The sequence below is a fragment of the Tiliqua scincoides genome, chromosome 3, assembly GCF_035046505.1.
Source record: "Tiliqua scincoides isolate rTilSci1 chromosome 3, rTilSci1.hap2, whole genome shotgun sequence".
NCBI classification, from domain to species: domain Eukaryota; kingdom Metazoa; phylum Chordata; class Lepidosauria; order Squamata; family Scincidae; genus Tiliqua; species Tiliqua scincoides.
Genome location: NC_089823.1, coordinates 158051380 through 158075976, shown reverse-complemented (window position 1 = coordinate 158075976; position 24597 = coordinate 158051380). Strand labels below are relative to the sequence as shown.

Sequence of the window (24597 nt, the reverse complement as noted above, 5' to 3'; positions counted from 1 at the left end):
TTCAACATGGATCTCTATGAAGGAAGAAGCATATGTTTTGTAATGAGTAGCTTATGAATGTATTTTCCATCCAGTTAAATATATCAGACGGGAGCTGCACTTGCAGTCACAGTGATGTCACACCCCACCTTGATCTTTGCTGCTGTTTTTATATAGAGATTAGGCTCCATATAGCAAAATGTGACATACAAAGTAGTCATCATGATGTGAGGGAAATGGGGAAAGGATTCTTGAACCTGTGCTTTAATTACCCTTGGATTCTGTCACTTCTTGCATCCCACTGCCTTATATTGCCTTGCAAAGGTTTCACATAGTCTCAGAACTGTTTATTGTTGAAACCATTAAACTAATATTTTAATTTAACAAAGTTTCATTTTGAGTTCTTAAAATCATATTTACATGAAAATTTTGATAAACACAACATTCTTAGGGACTTTTTTTTAAAAAAAGCTAATTTTTATTTTTTCTTTCCTTTCCTCCAAGGAGCTCAGAGCAGTGTACACAGCTGCTCTCCTCCTTTTGTCCTCACAACAACCCTATGAGGTAGGTGAGGCTGAGAGATAGTGACTAGCTGAAGGTCACCCAGGAAGCTTCATGGCTGAGAAATGATTTGAACCTGGATCTTCTGGGTCTCAGTCCACCTCCCAAACCATTACGCCACCCTGGCTGTCATGATTTTGCAAAGCACAGAGCACCATTTAACACAGCTGTGGTTTCTAATCTGCTTAGTGTCGTGGTTAGAAATATTAGTTATGTTGCTGTATTTATGAATTTGGCTTCTAGATATGATTGTTTGGAAATGCTCTCAGTTAATACACTGTGAAAGTAAACACAGATGAACAATGGAAACCGAGAACGAACTCTACCACCCTTTCTTGAAATAAAGAGTACATTTAAAAAGCAGCTGCGTCTGCTTGGAAAGAGAAAAAGTCATTGCTTTGGTTTTGACTGTTCAAAATGACTCATTGTGTCTCATATTATCTTCAGCTGTTCCACCCTGCAGGGCTGCAGTCTATTATAACTCTCTCCAGAAATGTAACCTCGTGCTGTGCTTTCTCTAAAGCTGTGTTCTGCAGACGGTGAAGTGCCCTTTGTCTTTCTTGTTTTAATAGGTATTTGTTCATCATCTGTAGCAAAGGTTAGCACCTGGCATTTAATTCATTACTAAATTTTTAAAAGGCTCAAAGTGCTTTACAGAACAGTATGTGAAGAAATAAAAATGAATAGCGATACCATTACATGGTATTTCTTCCAGCTAATAGCAGTTTAGTTATTGTCATAGTTGTGGTCATTTTGTACATGCCTAGCTGGCTAGAGTTTATGTCAGTTTTTCTCCCTTCCTTGGAATATGATCATATATTTGAACACTGACTTCTACTCAAGTTAATGCAAACACCTTCAATATGTGTACAAAACACCTATTGGGTTAATCTGGTGTAAACATAGAAGCCATTTGATGAATGGGTGTGGGTCAATCTCCTGTCCTTTTGCTTTGTCAGTTGTCTCTGGATGAAGCACATCCACAAGCAGGCTAGTCTCACAAGCAAATTCTTCTTATTGCCACCCCACCGCATGCGCAGCAAAGCAGACTGCTAAGGCCCTCACTCTTTGGCCTGCGCAATATCAGTCTGGCAAATCACGCAGGGGGAGAAACCTAATAAGAAAGACTCCTTCTAAAAACCTGAATGAAGTCCTGTTTTTTTAATACCATAGATCTGTTCCACCAGCCCTGATCCAGATGCTAGTTAGTTTAGAACAAACATACAAATCAAACTTGAGCACGTGGTTAACTTAACATGTAGTCTGACCCTTCATTATGAACAATGTTTATAGCTACTCTTTGCTTCTTGCCTTACATTTCCAGACTACTAATTTTCCTTACAAGTCTTTGGTTTAACTTGAAAAGTCTCAGCATGTAGTATCTATAGAAAATTCTCCTAGAGGTGGCAATGTCCAAATTAGTGGAGTTTCAAGGTAGAATTTGGATATCATAGGCTGGGAAGTAAGGATGGAAACTAGCTAAAAGGTTTGAGAAACTAAGGGTGCAATCCTGCGGCGCCCATAGGCCGGTGCAAGCCTCCTCAGGAGGAAGCCGGGCCAGTGCTCAGAGGTGCGCTGGCCTGTGGAGGCTGACACAAGCCTCCACGCCGGCTTCCTCAGCAAGCCTTGCATTGGCCTGGCTGGGCAGGGAAGAGGTGGGAGAAAGGTGTTCCTGGACAGAGGTAGGGTGGGTAGTGGGCAGCCCTAGGGGCGGGCGGGGGGAGCGGGATCCCAACTCCCATTCCTGGGGAGTTTGAAGTGGTGTGAAGCCACTCTGCTCTCCTTGGACTTGCACCACCTCAGGAGGTGGCACAAGTCTGAGGAGACCCATTGTCCCTGAGGTGGCGCAAGTCTGAGGAGACTCATTGACCCTCTTGGCTTGCCTGTTCCAGCGCAGGGTAGGATTTTGCCCTAAATAGTTCAATTATTGAACTGGAATGGAGTAAACACTAAGTAATGCAACAGGCAGGACCATCTAAAATCAAAATATGCAAACTAATTACATTATCATCCTCATAACTTTAAAAAACCTAAAAGTGCTAGACAGGAAAGGGAATGGACAGAGAAAGGAAAGATTTATCAGATGCTAGGATGGGAAACAAATAAAGATGGTAAAAAATAGCAATAAGTGATTCATCAAGTGGGGGAAAGATACAATTTAAACAGAGAAAGAAGTTTTCAGTTGAATACTTGGACAGAGAAAGTAGTAAGTATGGTGCAGCAAGGAAGATAGACAGTGGTGCATGAAGCAGAAGTTTTAATAATTTGAAGGATGGAGAGTATGGGAAGGAAGGAGAAGCAAAGTAAAGAATACAGATAAGGAGAGACAAGTCCATCAGTACTTTTAGAAGCAAGAAGGAGTAACCACTTTTTAATACAGTGTCGCAGAAGAAGCCAATAAAGAGAAAAAACAAATAGAATAAGTCAGATTGGCAAGCAATCTAAAATGGGCATAAGATATGCCGAAGCAAAGCATATCTTGGTCTGGTCACATTTGATGGACCCGGGAATCCAAGATATGACCCCTTGAGTGCCTTGATGGAAGAAAGGCCAGATACAAATATGATAAATGAATATATTACCCAAGCTTTGAATAGATACAAAGGGTGAAGGATTAATAACTTATTTGTAGAAGGAGGTAGCGAGGGTTTAGGAGGAGCCAGAAAGACTACAATGTACCTGAAGAAGTGAGCAGATGTAGAAAGATAATTTTTATGGCTCTTAAAACAGAACTTTAGCAAGGATAGTACTGTATTGGCAACCTTCAGTCTCGAAAGACTATGGTATCGCGCTCTGAAAGGTGGTTCTGGCACAGCGTCTAGTGTGGCTGAAAAGGCCAATCCGGGAGTGACAATCCCTTCCACACCGGGAGCAAGTGCAGTCTGTCCCTGGTCTGTCTCCCTGGCTATGGGCCTTCCTTCTTTGCCTCTTAGCCTCAGACTGTTGGCAAAGTGTCTCTTCAAACTGGGAAAGGCCATGCTGCACAGCCTGCCTCCAAGCGGGCCGCTCAGAGGCCAGGGTTTCCCACTTGTTGAGGTCCATCCCTAAGGCCTTCAGATCCCTCTTGCAGATGTCCTTGTATCGCAGCTGTGGTCTACCTGTAGGGCGCTTTCCTTGCATGAGTTCTCCATAGAGGAGATCCTTTGGGATCCGGCCATCATCCATTCTCACGACATGACCAAGCCAACGCAGGCGTCTCTGTTTCAGCAGTGAATACATGCTAGGGATTCCAGCACGTTCCAGGACTGTGTTGTTTGGAACTTTGTCCTGCCAGGTGATGCCGAGGATGCGTCGGAGGCAGCGCATGTGGAAAGCGCTCAGTTTCCTCTCCTGTTGTGGGCGAAGAGTCCATGACTCGCTGCAGTACAGAAGTGTACTCAGGACGCAAGCTCTGTAGACCTGGATCTTGGTATGTTCCGTCAGCTTCTTGTTGGACCAGACTCTCTTTGTGAGTCTGGAAAACGTGGTAGCTGCTTTACCGATGCGCCTGTTTAGCTCGGCATCGAGAGAATGAGTGTCGGAGATCGTTGAGCCAAGGTACACAAAGTCATGGACAACCTCCAGTTCATGCTCAGAGATTGTAATGCAGGGAGGTGAGTCCACATCCTGAACCATGACCTGTGTTTTCTTCAGGCTGATTGTCAGTCCAAAATCTTGGCAGGCCTTGCTAAAACGATCCATGAGCTGCTGGAGATCTTTGGCAGAGTGGGTAGTGACAGCTGCATCGTCGGCAAAGAGGAAGTCACGCAGACATTTCAGCTGGACTTTGGATTTTGCTCTCAGTCTGGAGAGGTTGAAGAGCTTTCCGTCTGATCTGGTCCGGAGATAGATGCCTTCTGTTGCAGTTCCAAAGGCCTGCTTCAGCAGGACAGCGAAGAAAATCCCAAACAAGGTTGGTGCAAGAACACAGCCCTGCTTCACTCCGCTTCGGATGTCAAAAGGGTCTGATGTGGAGCCATCGAAGACAACAGTGCCCTTCATGTCCTTGTGGAAGGATCTGATGATGCTGAGGAGCCTGGGTGGACATCCAATCTTGGGGAGAATCTTGAAGAGGCCGTCTCTGCTGACCAGGTCGAAAGCCTTTGTGAGATCTATGAAGGCTATAAAGAGTGGCTGTCGTTGTTCCCTGCATTTCTCCTGCAGTTGTCTAAGGGAGAATACCATATCAGTGGTGGACCTGTTGGCTCGGAATCCACACTGCGATTCTGGATAGACGCTCTCTGCAAGTACCTGGAGCCTCTTTAGTACAACTCGGGCAAACAGCTTTCCTACAACGCTAAGGAGAGAGATGCCGCGGTAGTTGTTGCAGTCACCCCTGTCACCTTTGTTCTTGTACAGCGTGATGATGTTTGCATCCCTCATGTCTTGAGGTACTCCACCTTCTCTCCAGCAGAGACGGAGGATTTCATGCAGCTCAGTGACGATGATCTCTTTGCAGCATTTTAGGACTTCAGCAGGGATGCTGTCTTTTCCAGGTGCCTTGCCAAAGGCAAGGGAGTCCAGGGCCACGTGAAGTTCTTCTAGGGTTGGTTCACTGTCAAGCTCTTCCAGCACAGGCAGGCACTCAATGTTGTTCAGTGCTTCTTCGGTGACTACATTTTCTCTGGAATATAGCTCAGAGTAGTGCTGCACCCAGCGTTCCATCTGCTGCGCCCGATCCTGGATGACCTCGCCTGTGGCAGACTTCAGAGGGGCAATTTTCTTCTGTGTTGGACCTAGGGCCTGCTTGATACCATCATACATCCCCTTGATGTTGCCCGTGTCAGCTGCTATCTGTATCTCGGAACAGAGCTGGAGCCAGTAGTCGTTAGCACATCTCCTGGCAGTCTGTTGGACTTTGCTGCGAGCAGTTCGGAGGACCTGCAGGTTGCGCTCACTGGGACAGACCTTGTATGCTGCTTGAGCTCTCCTCTTTTCCTCAATGACTGGTGTCAACTCCTCAGAGTGGGCTTCAAACCAGTCTGCCGCCTTGTTGGTCTTCTTGCCGAATATGGACAAGGCGGTGTTGTAAACGGTATTCTTGAAATGTTCCCATCTGCTGGATGCGTTTGCGTCGGCCGGGCCTGGAAGAGATTCCTCAAGCGCTTGTGCAAATTCCTCCACTTTTCTCTGATCCCGGGTCTTGCTGGTATCAATGCGAGGTCTTCCTTCCTTTTTCGTGTGATACAGTCGCTTTGTTTGCAGTTTCACTCTGCTGCACACCAGGGAGTGGTCAGTGTCGCAGGCAGCACCATGATAACTGCGTGTGATCTTGATGCTGGGAAGGCTGGAGCGTCTGGTGAGGATCAGGTCGAGCTGGTGCCAGTGCTTTGATCTTGGATGTCTCCAAGAGACTCTATGTTGGGGCTTTGTGTTGAAGAATGTGTTGCTGACACAGAGACCGTGATGACAGCAAAACTCTAGCAGGCGTTGGCCATTTTCGTTCATCCTCCCAGTGCCAAACTGACCTAAGCAAGTGGGCCATGAACTGTTATCAGCACCAACTCTAGCATTGAAATCGCCGAGGATGAACAATGGCTCTTTTACAGGGATTTTCTTGACAGTGGTGGCCAGGTCATCATAGAATTTGTCTTTGGCTTCTGCTGGAGACGACAGAGTCGGTGCATAAGCACTGATGAGAGTGATAGGTCCTGCTGATGACTGGAGCTGCAGGGACAAAATTCTTTCACTTCCCACAGTAGGTGGGATGATGGATTTCAGCAGGGTATTTCTGACCGCAAAGCCAACGCCATGTTCCCTGGTTTCGTTTGGTGGTTTTCCCTGCCAGAAAAATGAGAAATTTCTCTCCTTGACAGATCCGGAATCTGGCAGCCTAGTCTCTTGAAGGGCGACGATGTCCATCTGCAGTCTGCTCAGCTCCATGTCGATGACAGCTGTTTTGCGTGCGTCGTCTATTTCTTGCAGGTCATCAGAGAAGCCAGGTGTCATTGTCCTAACGTTCCAGGTGCCCAGCTTTAGGGCAGTAGTTTTCTGTTTTCTGTTGCATGGTGCAGAGTTGTCGATCCGCTTGTCGGTTTTCACCCTAAACCCCACGCACCCCATGAGGTTAACGGACCGTGGCGAGGCAACACCTTACTGGCTGGGGACTGCCCAGCTTAAGGCGGGCGGTAGCTGCCCAATGAGATGCAATGATCTCTCCCACCGTCGGAAGCAGCCCCTGGCGTCATGCTCTACGCCAATCGAGCAAAGACTTATAACCGGTAAACTGCTGCTTCCCGTGTTGTGCCGACGCCGTATGGCGAAGTTGGAGTGTCCTCTCCAGTGCGCGAAGCCTGGGTAAAGAAGGTATGGAGGATAGGCTGTTACCCATGCAGCAAATCCCCCCTCTCCACGTCGCTGGAATGGTCCAATGGAAAGGCAGAAGCCAATACGGTTGGTTCCAGCGGCGTCGCAGGAGTTGCCAGAACGTGACTGTGTTCAGCCATGAACTGCCTAAGGGACTCCGGCTCCTGATTTTGCCTCGAGGTTGACTCCTGAAGCCTTTTCCAGAACTGGATGTAGCCACAAGGCAGTGGAGGTTTGGGATCAGAGTTTCCTTCTCTTAGATGAGCTGCCTTCCTAGGCTGACGAGTCCCATCTACCCGGTGGCTGTTTAGTCGCCTCTTACGACAAGGATAGGATAGTATATGCTTACATTTAAATGAATAACTAAAAAAATACATTTTAATTAATATTTTCAACGTGCAGCCTTTTCAGCAAAGTTTCCTACATTTGCTAAAGTTTGCTCCTGATTATGAGGTTTCATACATCTGCAAAGTCTCAGGTTTAAGGCAACAAAAAATGTAAATCTGTGTCCATTGAAAATGTTAAAACAAGTGGAAAATGTCAGAAAATCTAAGCTGGCCATTCAGGCATGATTGTTGCATCTTCAGTCACTGAAATGGACCTGATACTTGCATGTTTGTTTGTTTTTCTTATTTCAAATATGCTACAATGAAACCTTCAGAGGTCCATAAGGGCTTGAATGGAGTTTCCCACAGGAAAGTGGAATGGGATGTTCAATGCTCCCTACCTCCATGTGGCAGTCTGGATTGAGCCCTTGTATGGGTGCTATTTTAAAGAAAAATTAAGCTTCTGACTAGTTAATGATAACATCTAATGTCATGCCTAGTCTGAGCCTAACACTTTGGTCCTAAATGCATGTATTTAAAAGCAAATCTCATTGATTTCAATTAGAGATTTACTTTTAGTAATCCAGTGTAGGATGACTCTTACCATATAGCACAACATCTGCTAGACCAAGAGTGCCCAATTCATTTTCTATCTTAGGTACTCTAGGCCCAAATCCTAACCAAATTTCCAGCACTGGCATAGCTGTGCCAATGGGACATGTGCTGCATCATGCAGTTGGGCAGCACTCATGGAGGCCTCCTCAAAGTAAGGGAATGTTTATTCCCTTACCTTGGAGCTACACTACCCTTTTGTCAGTACTGGAAAGTGGGTTAGGATTGCGCTCCTAGTCTTTAAACATTAATACTGACCTATCTACCTTCAGCACTATTAAAACATAGTTTCACTACCAGCATCACATCTTGCTTTGTAACACTCTGCTAGTATAGTTTTTGGTGTGTCCCTTTATATGCATGATCCATGTTTTGCAAATAGACTGTAAAAAGGCTTCCTGTGCTGTGGCATATTGCTAGCTTTATTTTAACAACTTTTCGCTTTGAATTACTAGCTTTATTTTAACAACTTTTAACTTTAAATTACTATTGCAGGTAAGCTGCTGTCTCCTACTGAAGCTATCATAAAATGGCATTCACTAGAACCAAGCACTTTCCACTTGCAACATTGTTCAGGGTATGCACCTTTCTGTAATATCTTCAGCAAAGACCGCATAGATGAGAAAGTAGTGAAATTGTGAATGGAGCCCTGGGGAACCTATTAGACTTTTCAGTAAACTTTGTCTTCAAGAGTGTCAAGTGCTGCCATGCATAACGGAACCTCGCGAAGGAGTGAAATGATGTTCTGAGGCTTGTTATACTATGCGTAATGAATGGATTTCCTTTCTCTTTCCGTTTTCACTAAAGTTTGTGGCTCTAATTAGATGGAAAAGTGGGTTTTTTAAGGTGTTGGAGTAATAAAAAGTGCATTGTTATAAGATGCTGATTTAAGTTTCTAAAACACAAGGAGACTATCCAAAGGCATTCTTTCTCTTTCTTTTTTGTTATTATTATTATTATTCATGAATTACCAGCAGAGCTGGATTGTAAGTGAAAGTATCTAACTGTGTAAATGGATTTCCACATGGCTTCACGCTGGCCTGCTTGCTTGACTAAGCTTTGTAGGGAATGTGCTCCACTAGCCATTTTCCATATATCTGTCCAGCTAATGATGTAATATCACAAAGGAGCATCTTTTTAGAATGGAAAGGACATGAAAATAAAATCTTTCTCTTATAACAAAGTAAAATTAATTAGGCTGCCCCCCAATGGGTTGAGCCATGAATGTGTTTTACCAAAGCTTTTATGTGACTGATGTGTCTTAATAGCTTCTTTCTTCCCTAATGTATGTCATTAGCCATGTATATTATTTTGCTTGACACTTGAAATAGTGTACAGTATTTTCTTTCATGTGCTTTCAGAGTTGGACTTTGTTCTGAGTTAAATTCTCTGAAATCATGATACCTCTGGATGGGTTTGGGCAAATCACTACCTTTTCTTCGCAAAATGGCAATATCTACCGATGTCACTAAGCTGTTCCTGACATCCCTTTTTTCTCTTACAGCAACACTTAACCACAAGTTAGTGCCTCAGGAAAATAGTTGCTACATTCTTTAGACATAGTTTTCTCAACAGCAGTGGCTCTAGTAATGTGTGCTGTTCTTCACACCTACCCTCATGTAGGGGGCCTTGTGCTGCGGGAACTAGTGTTTGGCTGCATAAGGTCCTTTATGGTGGTGCAAAAGCCAGGCTGCTGTCACATGCTGCCAGGTTGCTGTCTTAAATGGTGAGAGAGATAGTGCAAGTGGCAGCAGCCCCAGGAAGCTCCACATGTTGGTGGTAGAGCCTGATCATGAACAGGGGTGGGCATGTTGTGGGAGGAACTGGGGCTTGTCAAGAGAGAGAGGGGATAGATCCAGCAGCAGCAACCTGCTCCCAAATCCTACCCTGAAATCCCTCCCAAGATCCCTCCCTGGCTTTCCTTAGTCTTACGCCAGCAAAATGGCTGGCACAGACAGACTACTGAGAGGTAAGTAAATAATCCCTCCTGCACTATTGCCCTCACGTGGCACACAGTACAGCCTCCATTGGCACAACTGCATGCTATAGCGTGGCGGGGGATAGGATTGGGCAGTAAAAGAGGTTCATGGTTTTTCTCTTTTCTGTTTCCTTGCAAAAACAAGCAAAAAACAGCATTTCCACTCTACTTGTAGTAGTATAAAAGGGCAGTTGCACCAAGGTATCTGCTAGATAAACTTGCTGCTGCTACAGGGGACAGGGTACACTTTCTCCTCCAACAACAGTTACACTAGTGAAGAAGAAACAACTTCCTGCACTTCATTACATTCACTTGTTTCTTTAAGACTTGCCAGGAACAATAATGTCCTCCCAAAAGAGTTGGTACCAGAATTAATGCTGTATTGAAGCCCTGTGTAATTGTTATCCTTGATTTATACAGTGTACACACGGTGGAAGAAGCGGACATGCCAACTTTCCATACTATATCAGCATGTTCTCTCAGCACTTGCATCATGGTGCACTGAGCTGTAGGATAGAGTGAAGTTCTGAGCCCTTCTGTATGCATACATGTATAGACTTCAGTACATATCATTCTCTGGTGTGTGTGTACATGCGAACACCATTGTGCCCCCACAGGTTTATCTATCCCCCCCCACACCAAGGCATCCCTGTTCATCCCTCCCCCCCCCCAATTTCCCTGGCTAAGTGAAATTGTTGGGTAGGAGCAGGTTCTCCCTCTCCCACACTTTTGAGGCATTGATCTTTGGGAGAGGTGTTAGGAAATGCTTTATGAAACTCACTGCTAGATGATGAGGTTGAAAACTAAGTCATACTGTTTTTTTAACTCTATATGCAGTTCTCTGCGTGACTCAATTTATAGGTTGCAGTGAGTTGCACTGCAGCTAATTATTAGGTGGATCATTCCCAGGGTGGCGCAAGCAGGCTGCCCAACACCACCCTGGGCCCACTGCTGTTGCATCCACTGCAGTGTGCTTGGAGGGGGGAAGCCCCTTGCCATGCTTTAACACTTTCCCAAATCAGGAAGTACATTGGTGGTAGACTTGAGTAATCTACTGTTCCACAACCATTCCTGATGTGAGCCACATTATTTCAAAGCTGGGCCAGCCCTGCCCATCCCTCTGGGGGCCATGGGGCCACCAGCAAATGTTCCAGAAGGCCTGAACGATGGCGTTCACACTGCATTCCCTAGCTGTATCACCAGCTGATTCCATGTTCACCGCTTTTCTGCCTGAGCAGGCACTGACTATCTGGACATTTAGGGCCATATCTAAGAACTACGTTAGTATGGAGACATGACTAGCAGTCATGCTCAAACGTTCCCCCACTGCAGATATACTGCATACTGCAAGCTAATGCCTTCAAAGGTCTTGAGAAAGCTAATCTCATAGGTATATCAGAACTCACATTCACCCAGCCATATTCTCTGTTGCATAGTTAAGGACTGCCAACAGGAAGGAGGAATGATACAGGAACAGAAAAAAAGAAGTGACCAGTCACAGTGGGGAGGTGTAAAACAAAGCAAAGACATGATTTTCCAAAAGTATAGTTTGGCAGGTGTGGGCATCAACCCACTTCTTGAAAGATCTGTGATACTTGTGTGAGTCCAGGTATAACTGATGACCCTGATAGCTCCCTTCTTTCTCAGTGCCCTGGTGCAGTGGTGTTACCATCTTGGATCATCTGACATATAACGCTATCCAAGATGGTGGTGCTGGGATAGCCAGAAAGAAAAAGCTGTCGGGGACATCCTACTGTGCACCTGTGAGTTTCCTGCAGCACCTTCAGGCACCATGGTGCACAGTTTAGGAACCACTGGGCTAATCCTAGGCTTTCAGTGAATAGCCATGCAAGGTCCTAGATTTGTGTTTCATGTACACTGCAAAAGCAGTTACAGCCCATATTAATCTATTGCTTAATCTAGTCTTCTGTTAGTTTACGTACTGGACCTTTTCAGGAGACTGTTTTCATGATTATTACATTATTTGCATAATTGTTATTATGGTAAATAACTATTCTTCCACTAGAAGCAGCTAAAAATATTTATGCAGATACACTAAAAACAAAATACTTTCTGTAGAGACAGAACCTTCAGCTATTAATTTATCACCCGTATCAGTTTCCCTTCTGCTTAAAACTTCATTTTATAATATTATTTTCCTCTGTTTCTCAAACTATCGTGAACTGTAAAAAAAATTCAGAAAGTGTTTAGTTAACTGTTATGAATAACTAAAAAAAAAACAAAACTTTTTACACATACATTTGATATTTCTTCGGCATGCATTACTTGCAGCTCTTTGAAACAGCTTAAATTCCATGTATAGATACCTGAAATTTGGGATAGTAACAGTGCTACCATAATATCTCGGATAAAGCTGCCTCCTTTATCACTATTTCATTAGTGCTCTTTCTCACAGGTGGATTGACAGCCATTGTAGCCAATGGCACAGTGCATTTTGCATAGGGCGGGTCAGTCAGCTCTTTCCCTTTAGCTCTGTTTCATGCAGCACTCAGCTTTGGAAGAACAGATTTTCTGAGTCGATGGCAGTGTTACTGTATATTAGTTCAAATATTTCTCTTTGATCAGCATCTTGTATGTGATAGAAACATCTTCCCCTGTATGAAACTAGGGAAAAATGTTGCAAAGTATTTTATTTACATTTATTTCACAAATTTATATTCTGCCTTTCCAAGCTCAAGGTGGCTTACAAAGGTTAAAAACAGCCATTTAAAATAAAATTTAGAAACTGAAACTGATAGCTAACTGAAGCTTGATTGGAGTTCCAGTGTAACATTTCAGTTAATAACAATTATGAAACAAATAATATTAAGAATAGTATCAAGTACCTAATGAAACTGCCCTTCTTACAGACTTTGACCTAATCTTCATGTTAGGCATAATGAGTGGTAAGCTGCGGTGGTAGAGTTCTGCAGCCCAATCCTATCTTCTGCGGCACCATAACCAATGGAGACTGTACTGCATGCTATGTGGAGGTGACCAGAAGGCAAAACAGAGGTGAACAGAATGCAAACTAGCCACCCGTGGGTCTTCTTGGACCCACGCCAGCTATGGAGCCTGCATGAGGCTAGCAGGCATTCCGTGGAGGGGGGGGCAGGGTTATGGAATCGGGTCTGGTGTGCTTGACTGCTGCTGATCCATCCCATCCCTCCCCCAACATCCCCAGTTCCTCTACTACAGTGGTTCTCAAACTTTGAGAGAGCGTTACTCCCTCAGTAAGTTCTTGTAGGGGAGGGGCTAGGGATCCTCAGGATCACGTCGCTAAGGGGGACGAGGGGGATGCTTTGCACTTACTTTTTACACTGTAGGGCTGCAGCAGGCTGCAAGAGGTGCGGGAAGCCCTACGCAGCCCTCTGCAGTGCTCCCCAATGCTTGGAATCTGCAATAGAAGCGGGTGCAAAGCACCTCCTACAAAATGAAACTGCTTTGCACCTGCTTCTATTGCAGGTTCCAAGCGTCGGGGAGCACTGTGGGGGGCTGCGTAGGGCTCCCTGCACCTCATGCAGCCTGCTGCAGCCCTACACTGCAAAAAGTAAGTGCAAAGCACCCCCCTCACCCCCCCTTAGCAACACGATCCTGGGTATCACGTCGCTGCCTCCCTCCCCTTCCCACACCCCTTAAAGGGATGGGGGAAGTGTTACACGAACTGGTGGGTCACGACCCACCAGTTTGAGAACCACTGCTCTACTGAAATGCCTCCAGCCTCCCTATGGACCACCCCTACAACCAACTTACTGGCACAGGAAGAGCCCCAAGCTGACTCTTGCATTTGTGCAGAGCAGCTGTCTGTTTCCATCACATGCAATGCCAGCACAGCTGTTGCTGGGCCTTTTTCGTCAGCAGATTAAAAGACTCGCTGATGCAGAAGGCCCCATGGAATTGGGCTGCTAGACTCTTCCACTTCAGACTTGGGGTGTGTGTCATATTTTAGAATGTTTTGCCACAGCAGGAAGAAAGATTTAATGCAGACCCATCTGTGATGTGCTGGCTCACTATATTCAGGATGTTCTTTACATTGTGGAAGATTCAGAAATACAACTTGCAGTGTGAAGTGGAACAGTCTGAATTCTCCACCTCACTTTGCATATTTTGTAAATGGTGTCTTACAATCTCAGTGGAACACATGAACAAGGTTAAAAAAGCACCAGTTGAGAATGAATACAAAATTGTGTCTTTGCCACAATGGAATTTCCTTGCTAAAAGCAACTAAAATTTACATGGTTGCCAAAATATTTTCAAAAACTCTAACATCCCCCATTGTTTATATGGGTGTGAAGGCATCCACCATCATATTAGATAAGGGAAATGCTCTATAACCTCAGGCTGCATCATGAAAGGAAGGAGGATGTTATTCTATAATTTTCCATTACCGAGTCCCTTGCAGTTTTCTCTGAAGGGGCTGCTGGTACAGTCTTTTTTGCTAGTGGCTGAAAGATGGATTACATGGGTGAATATTTCATCTGGCAAAACAATTTTATAGTGCATAATGAGTAGCAAAAGTACTTAAGGCTGAGAATTTAGAAGTTAGCGGGTCTTGAAAATATTTTCCTAAATTGGTTTCTGTGTAGAGTTTCACAGTGAATGACTCAATGTTTCAACCTGCCAGTCACATTTGATTTACCTCTCCCCTATAGAAATGGCACATTTTGTGGTGACATTAACGGTTCTCTGAAGTTAGATAACAGGAGATCTAGTTTGCAGATAGATGTAGACCTCCAAGGAACAACTGTAAAGCTTAAATTTCTTCACAATTTCTCTCTCTCTGGTTTAGTTATTGAATTAGTTTTATTTGTACAAACTGACTTGGTGGTTTCCATTGGACAAAGATCTCACCTTTTTTGATATTATATCAAATATATATTTTTGTGTGGTCCAAACGTGTGGACTTATGGCACAATCATATGCATCTTTATTGAGAAGAAAGCCCCATTAACTTCAGTTGAACTTTCTCTTAGGCAAATTTGCATTGGATTACAGCCTTAGAGTAAATTCTTCTTCGATGCATATTACTTCCAAGCATGAAATCTGGTGAGGTCCTTCTCTCCTTCTAGCACCACAACTGAGAGCACACAATTGTGCAGTAGTATTGCAGGAAAAACAAGGGGCTACTTTGACCCAGTCACTCCACTGGAAGGAGGGGGATGATCAGAGCAGGACTGTGCTGCTGCCTCCAGGCTATGCACTCACCTTGCTTTGTCTTTCAGTGAGACCCAGGAGTGAGAACAGCAGGGGCTGCAGCTATCTTGTCTTTCTTTTCCTGTGGCTAGTGTATGCGGGGTGGGGAGGGGGGAGGCGTGGGAACTCTAGGCCAGTGCCTCCCCTCTACACCCTCTTAGAGTGTGTGGGGGCACAATGATGAAGGAGCAGTGAAATTTGGTGCCTCTTTGAGCTCCTGCTCAATTTGAGTTTCACCTCCTTACTACCATGTTAAGTGTTCTGGGATCTAAGTGTAAAGCCAGCCTAGGATGTTGATTAACTTGACACATTATCACCTACAAATTGTCCTCCAATACAGATATCTTCCTGAAGGTTTGTTTTTTGATGATGCACTCTTTCAACAATTTCAATTATACACAGAAGTCATTCATTCAACACATGTTCCACTCTAATGTCTCTTTGCTTTTCTAAAGGCTAAAATTTCCCTTCCCCATGTTGATTTGCATATGACATGGTGATTCAAACTGTTTTGGGGTGTGTGTGTGTGTGTGTGTGTGTGTGAGAGAGAGAGAGAGAGAGAGAGAGAGAGAGAGCACATGCCAACTTTAGTTCGAGGTCTGTTCTCATTCCTGAAGGTGGTAATGAGAGTCCATATGCAGAAATCTTTGTGTGACAGCAGGAATTTGCAAGATAATAAGGCATTTGTAAGTTGCTAGCTTAAAAAGCATTGGAAGTAACTTTTGTAAACTAAAAAAAGTCCGGGTTCCACTTTTCAATGTGTCCGCTTTTCACCACTGCTCTGGTCCCTAACCTATCAAATGAGTGGGGGACACCTGTATAACCAGCATATAGTACTTGTCCCATACTTTATCATACTGCCATTTAGAGGTCTTTTACCTTTAATTTTAAAGTTTGTAATGTTTTCTTAACCCACCAAATTAAAACATGGTTTAAAACTTGAAAAGAGTATTATTGTTGATGTGTGTTAAATATTTTGGAATGGTTAGACAAGAAGATGTGGTGTGTGCTAGAGTTTACTAGTCATAAATCAAAAGAATGTTTGAATGTACTCTTGGAGACAATCCACAGTAAATACTTACCAAGGATTTTCTAAAACCTTGTAAAGACGATTTTGTTCTTCTGTGCATTATTGCTATTACGTAAGGGTCTTCAGCTCATAGATTTACTTCAAAGTTGTATCCAATCCTGTTTACTAAAATACGCACCCTAAAGAAGATGTAGGTTACTAAATGAGTTTATTTTAAATCATTTTTCTTTTTTCAAGAAGATATTATTTAGGCTTGAATCCAAAGAATTGCTTGGGCACATGCCTGCAGAACTTTTTCATTTTGAATGTCAGATCCCCATGTCATATCACAAACAGCTTATGTGGAAAGTTTGAAAAGCAGTTTGTGATATGGCATGGGGATATGTCACTCAAAAAAACAAAGTCAAAGATTTCAGTAAGTGTTGACCCAAGCAACTTTTAGAAACTAAGCCTTACTACCCAATCCTTCCCCTTCCTTCCCCTGCCATCGCAGATGCCACCAGAGTGCGTGCAACATCCTGTGGAGAGGGCAGTCCTAGAAGTTTAGCCTCTAGCACCAGAATGGATTGACTTCCAAATCTTGCTATGCCTCTCCCCAGTCTCCTCCCCATTCCTCCCCTACCCACTCTGTTCTGCCCCTCCCTGCCTCCCTCCAGCCCCAATGTCTTAACTGCACCAGGGAACATGCAGGGAAACTTGTTGGGCCTCCACATGCCACTTACAGAGACAGCTAAATGATGCTAGTTCTGGCAGCTTAAGGGCTGCAATAGGATTGTGGCCTTAGTATCATTTCCCCTTATCAGAGAACTAGATCTTGTGAGTTTATACTGTATTCTTCTATGTTTTTCAAACCATGTGATTTTTCTTGACCTTTTCATTTTATTTCAATGAAGTAACATCTACAATTGCTTGTGTATCGTTTTGTATATTTTGATTTGGTCTATCTATCCTATCAGACAGTGATATTACTGTTAAGAAGTTGAATAAGGCTATTCGACTTATTGAAAAGAAACAATATAAACAACTCTACTGTGTTTCATTGTGGTGATTTTTAAAAACTGCTTTTCTTAAGTGAATATAAAAATTGCCTTTCTAATGGTCCAATTCCTGGGTGTGAAATGTGTGTTCCGCCAGCGTAATGCATTTTATAGCAGTTGCAAATGTGACTATGCCAGGGAGCATGGCCTGGCTGTCACTGAGCAGCTAGGTCCATGCTCTAATGGGTGTTTACCTGTACAGGTAAGGCTGCATAGGGGGTGGAATTGAATGGGTAGGCGATAAGGCAGAGAGGAGGGTGGATTGGGTCTGGAAAGGGGGGGGTTCAGTGGCAGCATCACCTGCCGAATCCTAACCCCCTTCCGGGCTTGATCCACCTTCACAGATCAATGCAGACTTGCGCCAGCGTTGCTGACACAGGTCTGATTTATCCATGGTGGCTGATGGGACTTACCCTGGGGCAAAGAAACAAATGCTCCCTTACCCTTAGAAGGCCTCAAAATGCCAAAACTGAGTGTGACATGCCGGAGGGTTCAAATGCAGGCTAGGCAGCGTAGAACTGGGGCAACAGTTTCCCTTCAGTAGAATGGGCCACTGTGGTGAGGAAGATGCAGCAGCCTGAGAGCTTACAGTGATTGCCTACCCTGCTGAAGCTATTTGTATGTCGGGCATAAAATTATATATTTATTTGCAGACCATTTGATTTTAGGTATATTTTTAAGAAAAGTCACTCTAACATTTAATCACATTTCTTTTGAGGTTTTTTGTTTGTTTGTTTGTGCTGGAGTTATAGCTAGAAGGGAAAATATTGACATTCTAATGGTCTGCCTCACTGGAGTACAACCATAGAGAGGTTACTGTACATTATTATTATTAGAATAGCTAAGCTGACTTGAGAATACATAGATTGAAAAAATGAGTGGCAATCCACTCTGGAATATGAAAATGAATTAGCCTTTTGGTTGTGTTTTACAAACAGCTGAGATTGCTTTCTGTTACATATATACTTTACAATCACTTTGGTATTTTTCAACTGAGAATAGCAATGACAGTTTGGGAAAATGGGCCTTTGCCTTGCATAAGCAAAAATATATATTTTTTTTCCTCACACAATACTACTTTCTCCAATTGTGGTCCATTTTTTTCAGCTAGCATTATTTTCTCATTCAGTTCTTCATATAGTGCAAGCAGAGGTCGGGCTATGTCTATTTTTTGATGAGAAAAAAAATTTATCTGTATTGGGATCATTCTCCACGAAATGATAAGTGTTGACTTACCCTGAACTATTGATAGTTGATAAGTGTTGACTTACCCTGAACTATTAAAATCCATGTCCTTTGTGACATAGTGTGGACAGGGTCAAGCACAGCACCCAGCCAGACTGCCTCAGGAAAGCAGATGTCTCCATCAACTGTTACCTGCTTCCAGGCGTCTGCAGACTCAGAGGGCAATTGCCAGCAGGAAAGTGAAGGGTGGGGCTGGTGCCAGCCCATAATAGCAAATCAGGAAAAATGGGGGGGGGGGGAGGAAGAAGAATGAGATGGAGGGGGAAAAAAGGGAAGAATGGAGGAAGGAAAGACAAGATAGAAGGACAGAGGATGAAAAAAAGGGAAAGAGAAACAGGAGGGGCAGGAAAGGCAAGAGGAAGCTAGGAGGAGGGAAGAGGGAACCAGAATGGAGTTGACTGGAGAAAGGAGAGAAGGCCCAGAGGGAAAGAGGACAGAGAAAAGCAAGGGAAAGGGGGAGGGGAGAATGAAGATCTGTAGTGAGAAGGTGACAAAGCAGGAGCTTCGAGGGAGATCAGGGGGCTCAGGGAGTTATTCTGCCACTACTCTGGCTGCCTGAAGGCAAACCTGTGGTCATCCTTGGAGAGCTGTGAGACCTACAGAGGCTGCAGACCCCAGTAAGACTCTAAACCAGCAATGGGCACTCTGCTGCCCCCCCCCCCAAACCCATCCCAGACTAGCTCTGGGGCAAAGGTCTTCTGCTTGGCTTGGCTTGGACCAGGTGGAGACAAGTGGATCCACCATTCCTGTAGGAACTAGGATTATGCAACCCAGAGAGGGATGAAAGGTGCTTTTTTGTGTTTTGTCCGAACAAGCATTAAACACAAGTTGAGCACTAACACCACCTCAGCCTTTCTTATCATTTGTTTTTTGTATAGTGCCCGATTATATATAAAGCTGTTAACTTTGCATAGTCAGCACTTATTTGTGTGTGTGTGTGTGTGTGTGTGTGTTCATTTGCAACTGAAAGGGACAGTTTCCTAAATAGTGACCATCAAGTGTAATTGATTGCAGATCAATCTCATTTACCTTTAATAAGTTAAGTATTGGATGATTACGCAGCATAGACTTTCAGTCTTATTTTGTACCAAAGGCACACTAAATTAGATTCATTGGGACTTTTATTGTGAAAGACATGATAAACAGGTGTGATCCTAGCAGTGCCGTAGAGCAGTGATCCTTGGAGATATCTTTTATGATTGTAAGGGGAAAGGATGTAATATTTCAGAAGGTTTTTGCTGATCAAGGAGGTATGAGTGACTGCTTGTGGCTTATCTGCTTTTTCCCTTGGAGTGTACTTCAGAGATATGCCGTATCTTTCCAGACCAGTGATAAGTGCATGTGAATCTTATTGTAGGAAGTAAAACATGCTCTCTGTCTAAACATTTCACTACTGTCACATACAAAATATTGACAAGATACACTTGGTCATTTCCATGTGAATTTATAAGCTGTAAATGATAGGCCTAAATAAGCACACTCACTACAAAGATACAACTGAAAAAGTTTCAGTCTCCTATTTCTATTGAAATATTTCTATTTCTATTGCAATGTCCGTCTGTTTGTGCATCTTCTTCTGTTCCTGATTGAAAAAAAATTAGTTGTATGTGTGGGAACTGTTGACTATAGTCATTGCTCCTCTTAATTTGGAAAGCTGAACCATAAGGGAAAACTACATAGGAACCTCTGCAAAGATGCCTTTGGAATCCACAAGGGAAAAGCAGTTTAGGGAGAGGGGATTTGAAGCATGGAAATAGTGAATAGAGAAAGTGTTAAGCTGCTTCCTCCTCTTTAATCCCAGGCAGCCCTGTGTTTATACAGGACCTTCAGGGCAGTGCTACATGCTTTTGAACACACAGACAACATCTTGTTTGTACACTGGTTTCATTTTGTAGCCCACTCCAAAGTTTGTCTGGGGAATGTTTTCTTTAAATACATATGTCAAAATTAACCAGCCTTGTTCATGGAAGTAGTTCCTGCTGGAGATGTTATGGCTCAGGAACAGAGAAATAGTGACAACTGACAATTAAAAGTGGTTCTAATTGCATGTGTTCAAATACTGTGTGTTGGCTTTGGGGCCATAACTATGATGTCAACCCCAGAATCCCCATCATGTTTTCCTCATAGTGCTAAGCTAGGGTGCATTTAATGTATAGATACGAGGGGTGCTTAAATCCTCTTGCATTCAGTAGTCTCTCCATTAACTCCTCTCCAGCAAGGTTTTGCGGGATTACACTGTTTTTCCTGCACCTAGACTCTGAATGGTGAAAAAAATTATTGGGGGATAATTTTTTGTTGAGAATTGGCAAACAGAATGCCATCCCACTTACAATTTTTTTTCCTTGCACATCCTTTTGTTCCTGTATTTGCATCACCATCAGAGATGTTTAGGAAAAGCATGTTTGCTGGTATAACATGCATTTCTGTCCTAAGTATTAAGGTTGATATATGCAAACAAAGATGACCTCAAAGTATTTTCATGTCTATCTTCAATTCACAGTGATGTCTTTCATCACAATTATTTCAGCGCCAGGGTTACATTTTCACAGTCAGAGTGTATATTTATACACATAGATATAGATAATCTTTTGGAAAAGTGAACAGGTGGCTATTGATGAATTTTGTAGAATGCATGAGTGCGCTGGAACATTTTCATTATCTCCTCCAAGAACAGTTTTTATTAGTACTATCATCAAGCGTTTGGAATAGGAAGACAAATATCAAGTAATTTATCTAGAAAACCAGAGGGAATAAAAGCAGGCCAATAAAAGGTACAGTGGATGTGGCAAACTTTAGTGGTAAAATTTGAAGTGACTGCTTAATCCAGCCTCAAACGCATGACAGCACACTGCCTCGATTCATTCTGCAGCCACTCTATCACTTTGCAGGTTACTCAGAGCATTTGCTATTCAGCACCATGCCAGCGGCCATGCATTCATTCCAGGACCTGAAAATCCCAGTCAGAAAAGATAAATGATAATCAAAATGCCAAATGCAGGCAGCTTCCAAATTGCTGGTTGAGTGAGACGATTTGAATATTTGGCTTTGCTCCTTCATCTCTGGTATTGTTTGTTTATAGGTTAGAATAATCCTTTTTCCCTCCCCTAATTAACTAACCAGCTTTCTGATGAACTTCCAGGAGGAAACATGAGGTATAGCATTCCTCTTCAAGAATGGGGAGGAGAAAGGACTTTTTTTTTTTAGTACTCTGTTGACAAATTAAAAGCATTAAGCTTCTCTGTGTCTCTTTCAATTGCAGTTAGGTGGGTAGTAACGGCAGGTGGTAAAAGTCACGTGCATTCCCTTTTTGTACTTGTGTAGATACATATTGTAGGAAGCGACCCTTGCAACGATGGCTGAAGAGAGATGTGACCCCAGAGTCCTATTATCTATGCTTCCAATCCAACAGGGAGAAATTCTTTACCTTACAAGTGTGATTAAGCATCCGGGGCTCCTTAGGTAAAGCCCCAGTTCAACTCAAAGACCTACCAAAAACACACATACAAACAAACTAACTAACTAACTAACAAAAACCAACTAACCAACCCTTTTTTTAGTTGCCAAGGTTCTTTGAATGAATTTAGGATGTTTTTAGTGTGCTGTATCCAAAAATGGCATTGGTTTTGATGAGGAAGTCGACACCATGGCTTCCTCACAAGGGGAGCAGCTTGAATTGGCATGTAAGGTGGTTATGCCATACACCCAAAACTAGAGCCAATCGGGCAAAACCAATTCCATTTTTTGATTCAACACTCCAAATATATCCAAGAATACGTCTAACTTTTACAACAGCAAAATGTGTGTAGGCCTATGTTGTCTTCTGTTGGGAGGTGGATGAAAGGAAAGGAGTGCATGTCACTCTGCTCCTTTTCCTTTCCTCAAGCCAACAATTAGCCACAACACAGTCCTGTTAGATGGGGCACTTACTTGTAGCACTTTTCCGTATCAGACACATGAAAGAAGTCATGCCAAGGTATTCTTAAGTCTAATTGATTTCAGTGAAAGAGTGCTTCACTCTTTCCCATTTATATTAAACCTAAACCAAGTTCTCTTTGAGTGGACTGGCTGTATGATAGTTAAATTGAATAATGCAATCATTTTATTTACATTCTGGTTTCTCTTTGAAATACATAACCTTCATATTTTTATGGTTATCTTCAACATAATGGTGTCTAAGCCTATGTTCTAAAATGAATTATTGGCAAAGTAGTCAATGAACATATTGGTTTTCTTTTAAACAACACACAAGGTCAAAAAATGGTACACTTGAGACTTCAAAAAACACACACAATAAAAATCATAACAGCTTCATTTTTAACCACATGCTGTAATGTGGGAGATGTTTTCAATGTATGGTTCTATATATATGTCCTTGACAATATTTTGCTTTTTCTTTTTTCACCAACTTCCTTAAACTTCCCCTATCTCAAGAAAAATTATACTAGTACACAGCTATTTAAAAAGTACATAACCACTATTATCTTTGGTCAGCTTCTTAGTCATAGAAGCCAAATTTATTTTAAATGTAATAAATAGAGATTGTTACTTCTTTGGAAGTAAGAATATTTTATCCTAAATCTTTGTGAATTTTATAATTAATAGTTTATTAAATATATTTAAAAATTATACCTAGAATTGGACTGTTGTGTTGGAATAGGACAGGAAACTTCTCTGAAATACACAAGAGTTTGTTTATTTCAGATAGAACAAGATAAAGTCCTATTTAATCTGCTTATTTAATCTGCCTATTTAATCTGCTTATTTAATAAGTCCAAATTTATGATATTTTTCTGAAAGACACAGAAAATCATCAAGGGTTTGTATTAAATGAATGAATGTGGGTACTGATAAAGAAAACTATTTTTCTGTGTTTCATTACATTTTGAAAATATGACTTTCTCAAGAACTGATCCCAAATATCTGATGAGATCTTTGAATCAAATGATGAATATGAATGAATATTTTTGAATCAGAATAATGCATGTTGAATCCATTGCCCAGTAGAATTTCTTTCTTTCTTTTTAAAATTAAAGTTTGGAGAAAAGAAGTTGACAATTTTCATGTTTTCTCATCGATTATTAATTTCCTCTGCAATTCACAAAGTTTTTTTTTTAAATTAAAATTTGCTAATTAAAATTTCCCCTTGTCTTGTTTTTTTTCCAGCTCTCGTAAATGTGAAACTTTGGGCTATTGATCGACAATGTTTTCAAACAATAATGATGAGGACTGGCCTCATCAAGCATACAGAATATATGGAATTTTTAAAAAGGTATGGCACTTGTTTATTTTTTGGAAAGCACATAAATTTGCTGCCCTCACTTCTTGGTTTTTTGTTTTTTTGGGTGAATGCAGCGTGATGAGCGCTCATTTCTACTCATTGCTTTTAATTTTCTGTTTTACCCACATGTATGACATAAGAGCTTGAAGAAGAAGAAAAGAAATAACTGAAGATTGTAGCCTCATTACTGTTCCCTTCTTCTCATTGTAATTGTTCCGCCACATGGTTGTTTGTAGAAAAATAACACCTGCCATTATAACTGTATCAAAAAACAAGTAAGCAGATAAAGAGCAAATTTTTATGAGTCAATCAATGATCTCTCATTTAAGAATATACACATCAAAGAAATAAAATTATCATGTCTATCAGGAAAATGGTATATGAAAAACCTTCCATATAAAGCAGATTTTTGCATATCTTAAAAAATTATATGCCTTAAGTGAAACAAAAGCTTTTTGCTTCAGGCATATACAAAATACTGGTCGAATGGCTCAGAGAAGAGAGATATAATGATATTCCTTTTTATCCTTTAAAGTTAAATTTAATCGTTCCATATTTATTCAAGTATTTCCGAACTTCAAAGAACTACCAAATTGTGGAGATATACAACTCCATGGTGATTAAGCTGACATTAAATAGTTTTATTTTAATAAAAAAATAATCACGAGGCATCGTAGTTCAGAAGTGTGTGGCCCTGGATCAGAGTAAAAGGAATACCACAAAAGTTCACCACGAAATAACTTGTGTTGCCTGGGCAACAGTGTTCTCATTACTCTTCAGTCCTACTCCTATTGAATCTCTTTCTTTCCAGTTATCCATTTGTCACTTTGTATTAAACTTGCAGATCCATGAAAAGTGAATAGGTCTTGAAAAAGAAATACATTGAACTCATACCCAACACAAATGTGTTTGTTACCTTCGAATTGTCATAATTGGAACTGCTGATGACAACTGTACTTAATAACTAAAAGACCAATGGAAACAGTGAGCAGAGGTGTGCTTAATGGCCCAATCCTATCCCCACCCCCATCACTGGTGCAGCTATGCAAAATAGGTGAAAGACTTCAGAGGGG

The 24597-nt window shown here is 42.2% G+C and overlaps 1 protein-coding gene across 2 annotated transcripts in view; it reads left to right on the top strand.

The window, feature by feature from the left end:
- The window catches only part of PRKG1 (protein kinase cGMP-dependent 1), an 837851-nt gene that overhangs the window by 539399 nt on the left and 273855 nt on the right, over nucleotides 1-24597 (top strand). For both annotated transcript variants that reach the window (XM_066620308.1, XM_066620307.1), the window contains exon 4: nucleotides 23410-23515. In XM_066620308.1, the coding sequence (XP_066476405.1) occupies nucleotides 23410-23515 (106 nt within the window). The remainder of the gene's footprint in view (nucleotides 1-23409; nucleotides 23516-24597) is intronic.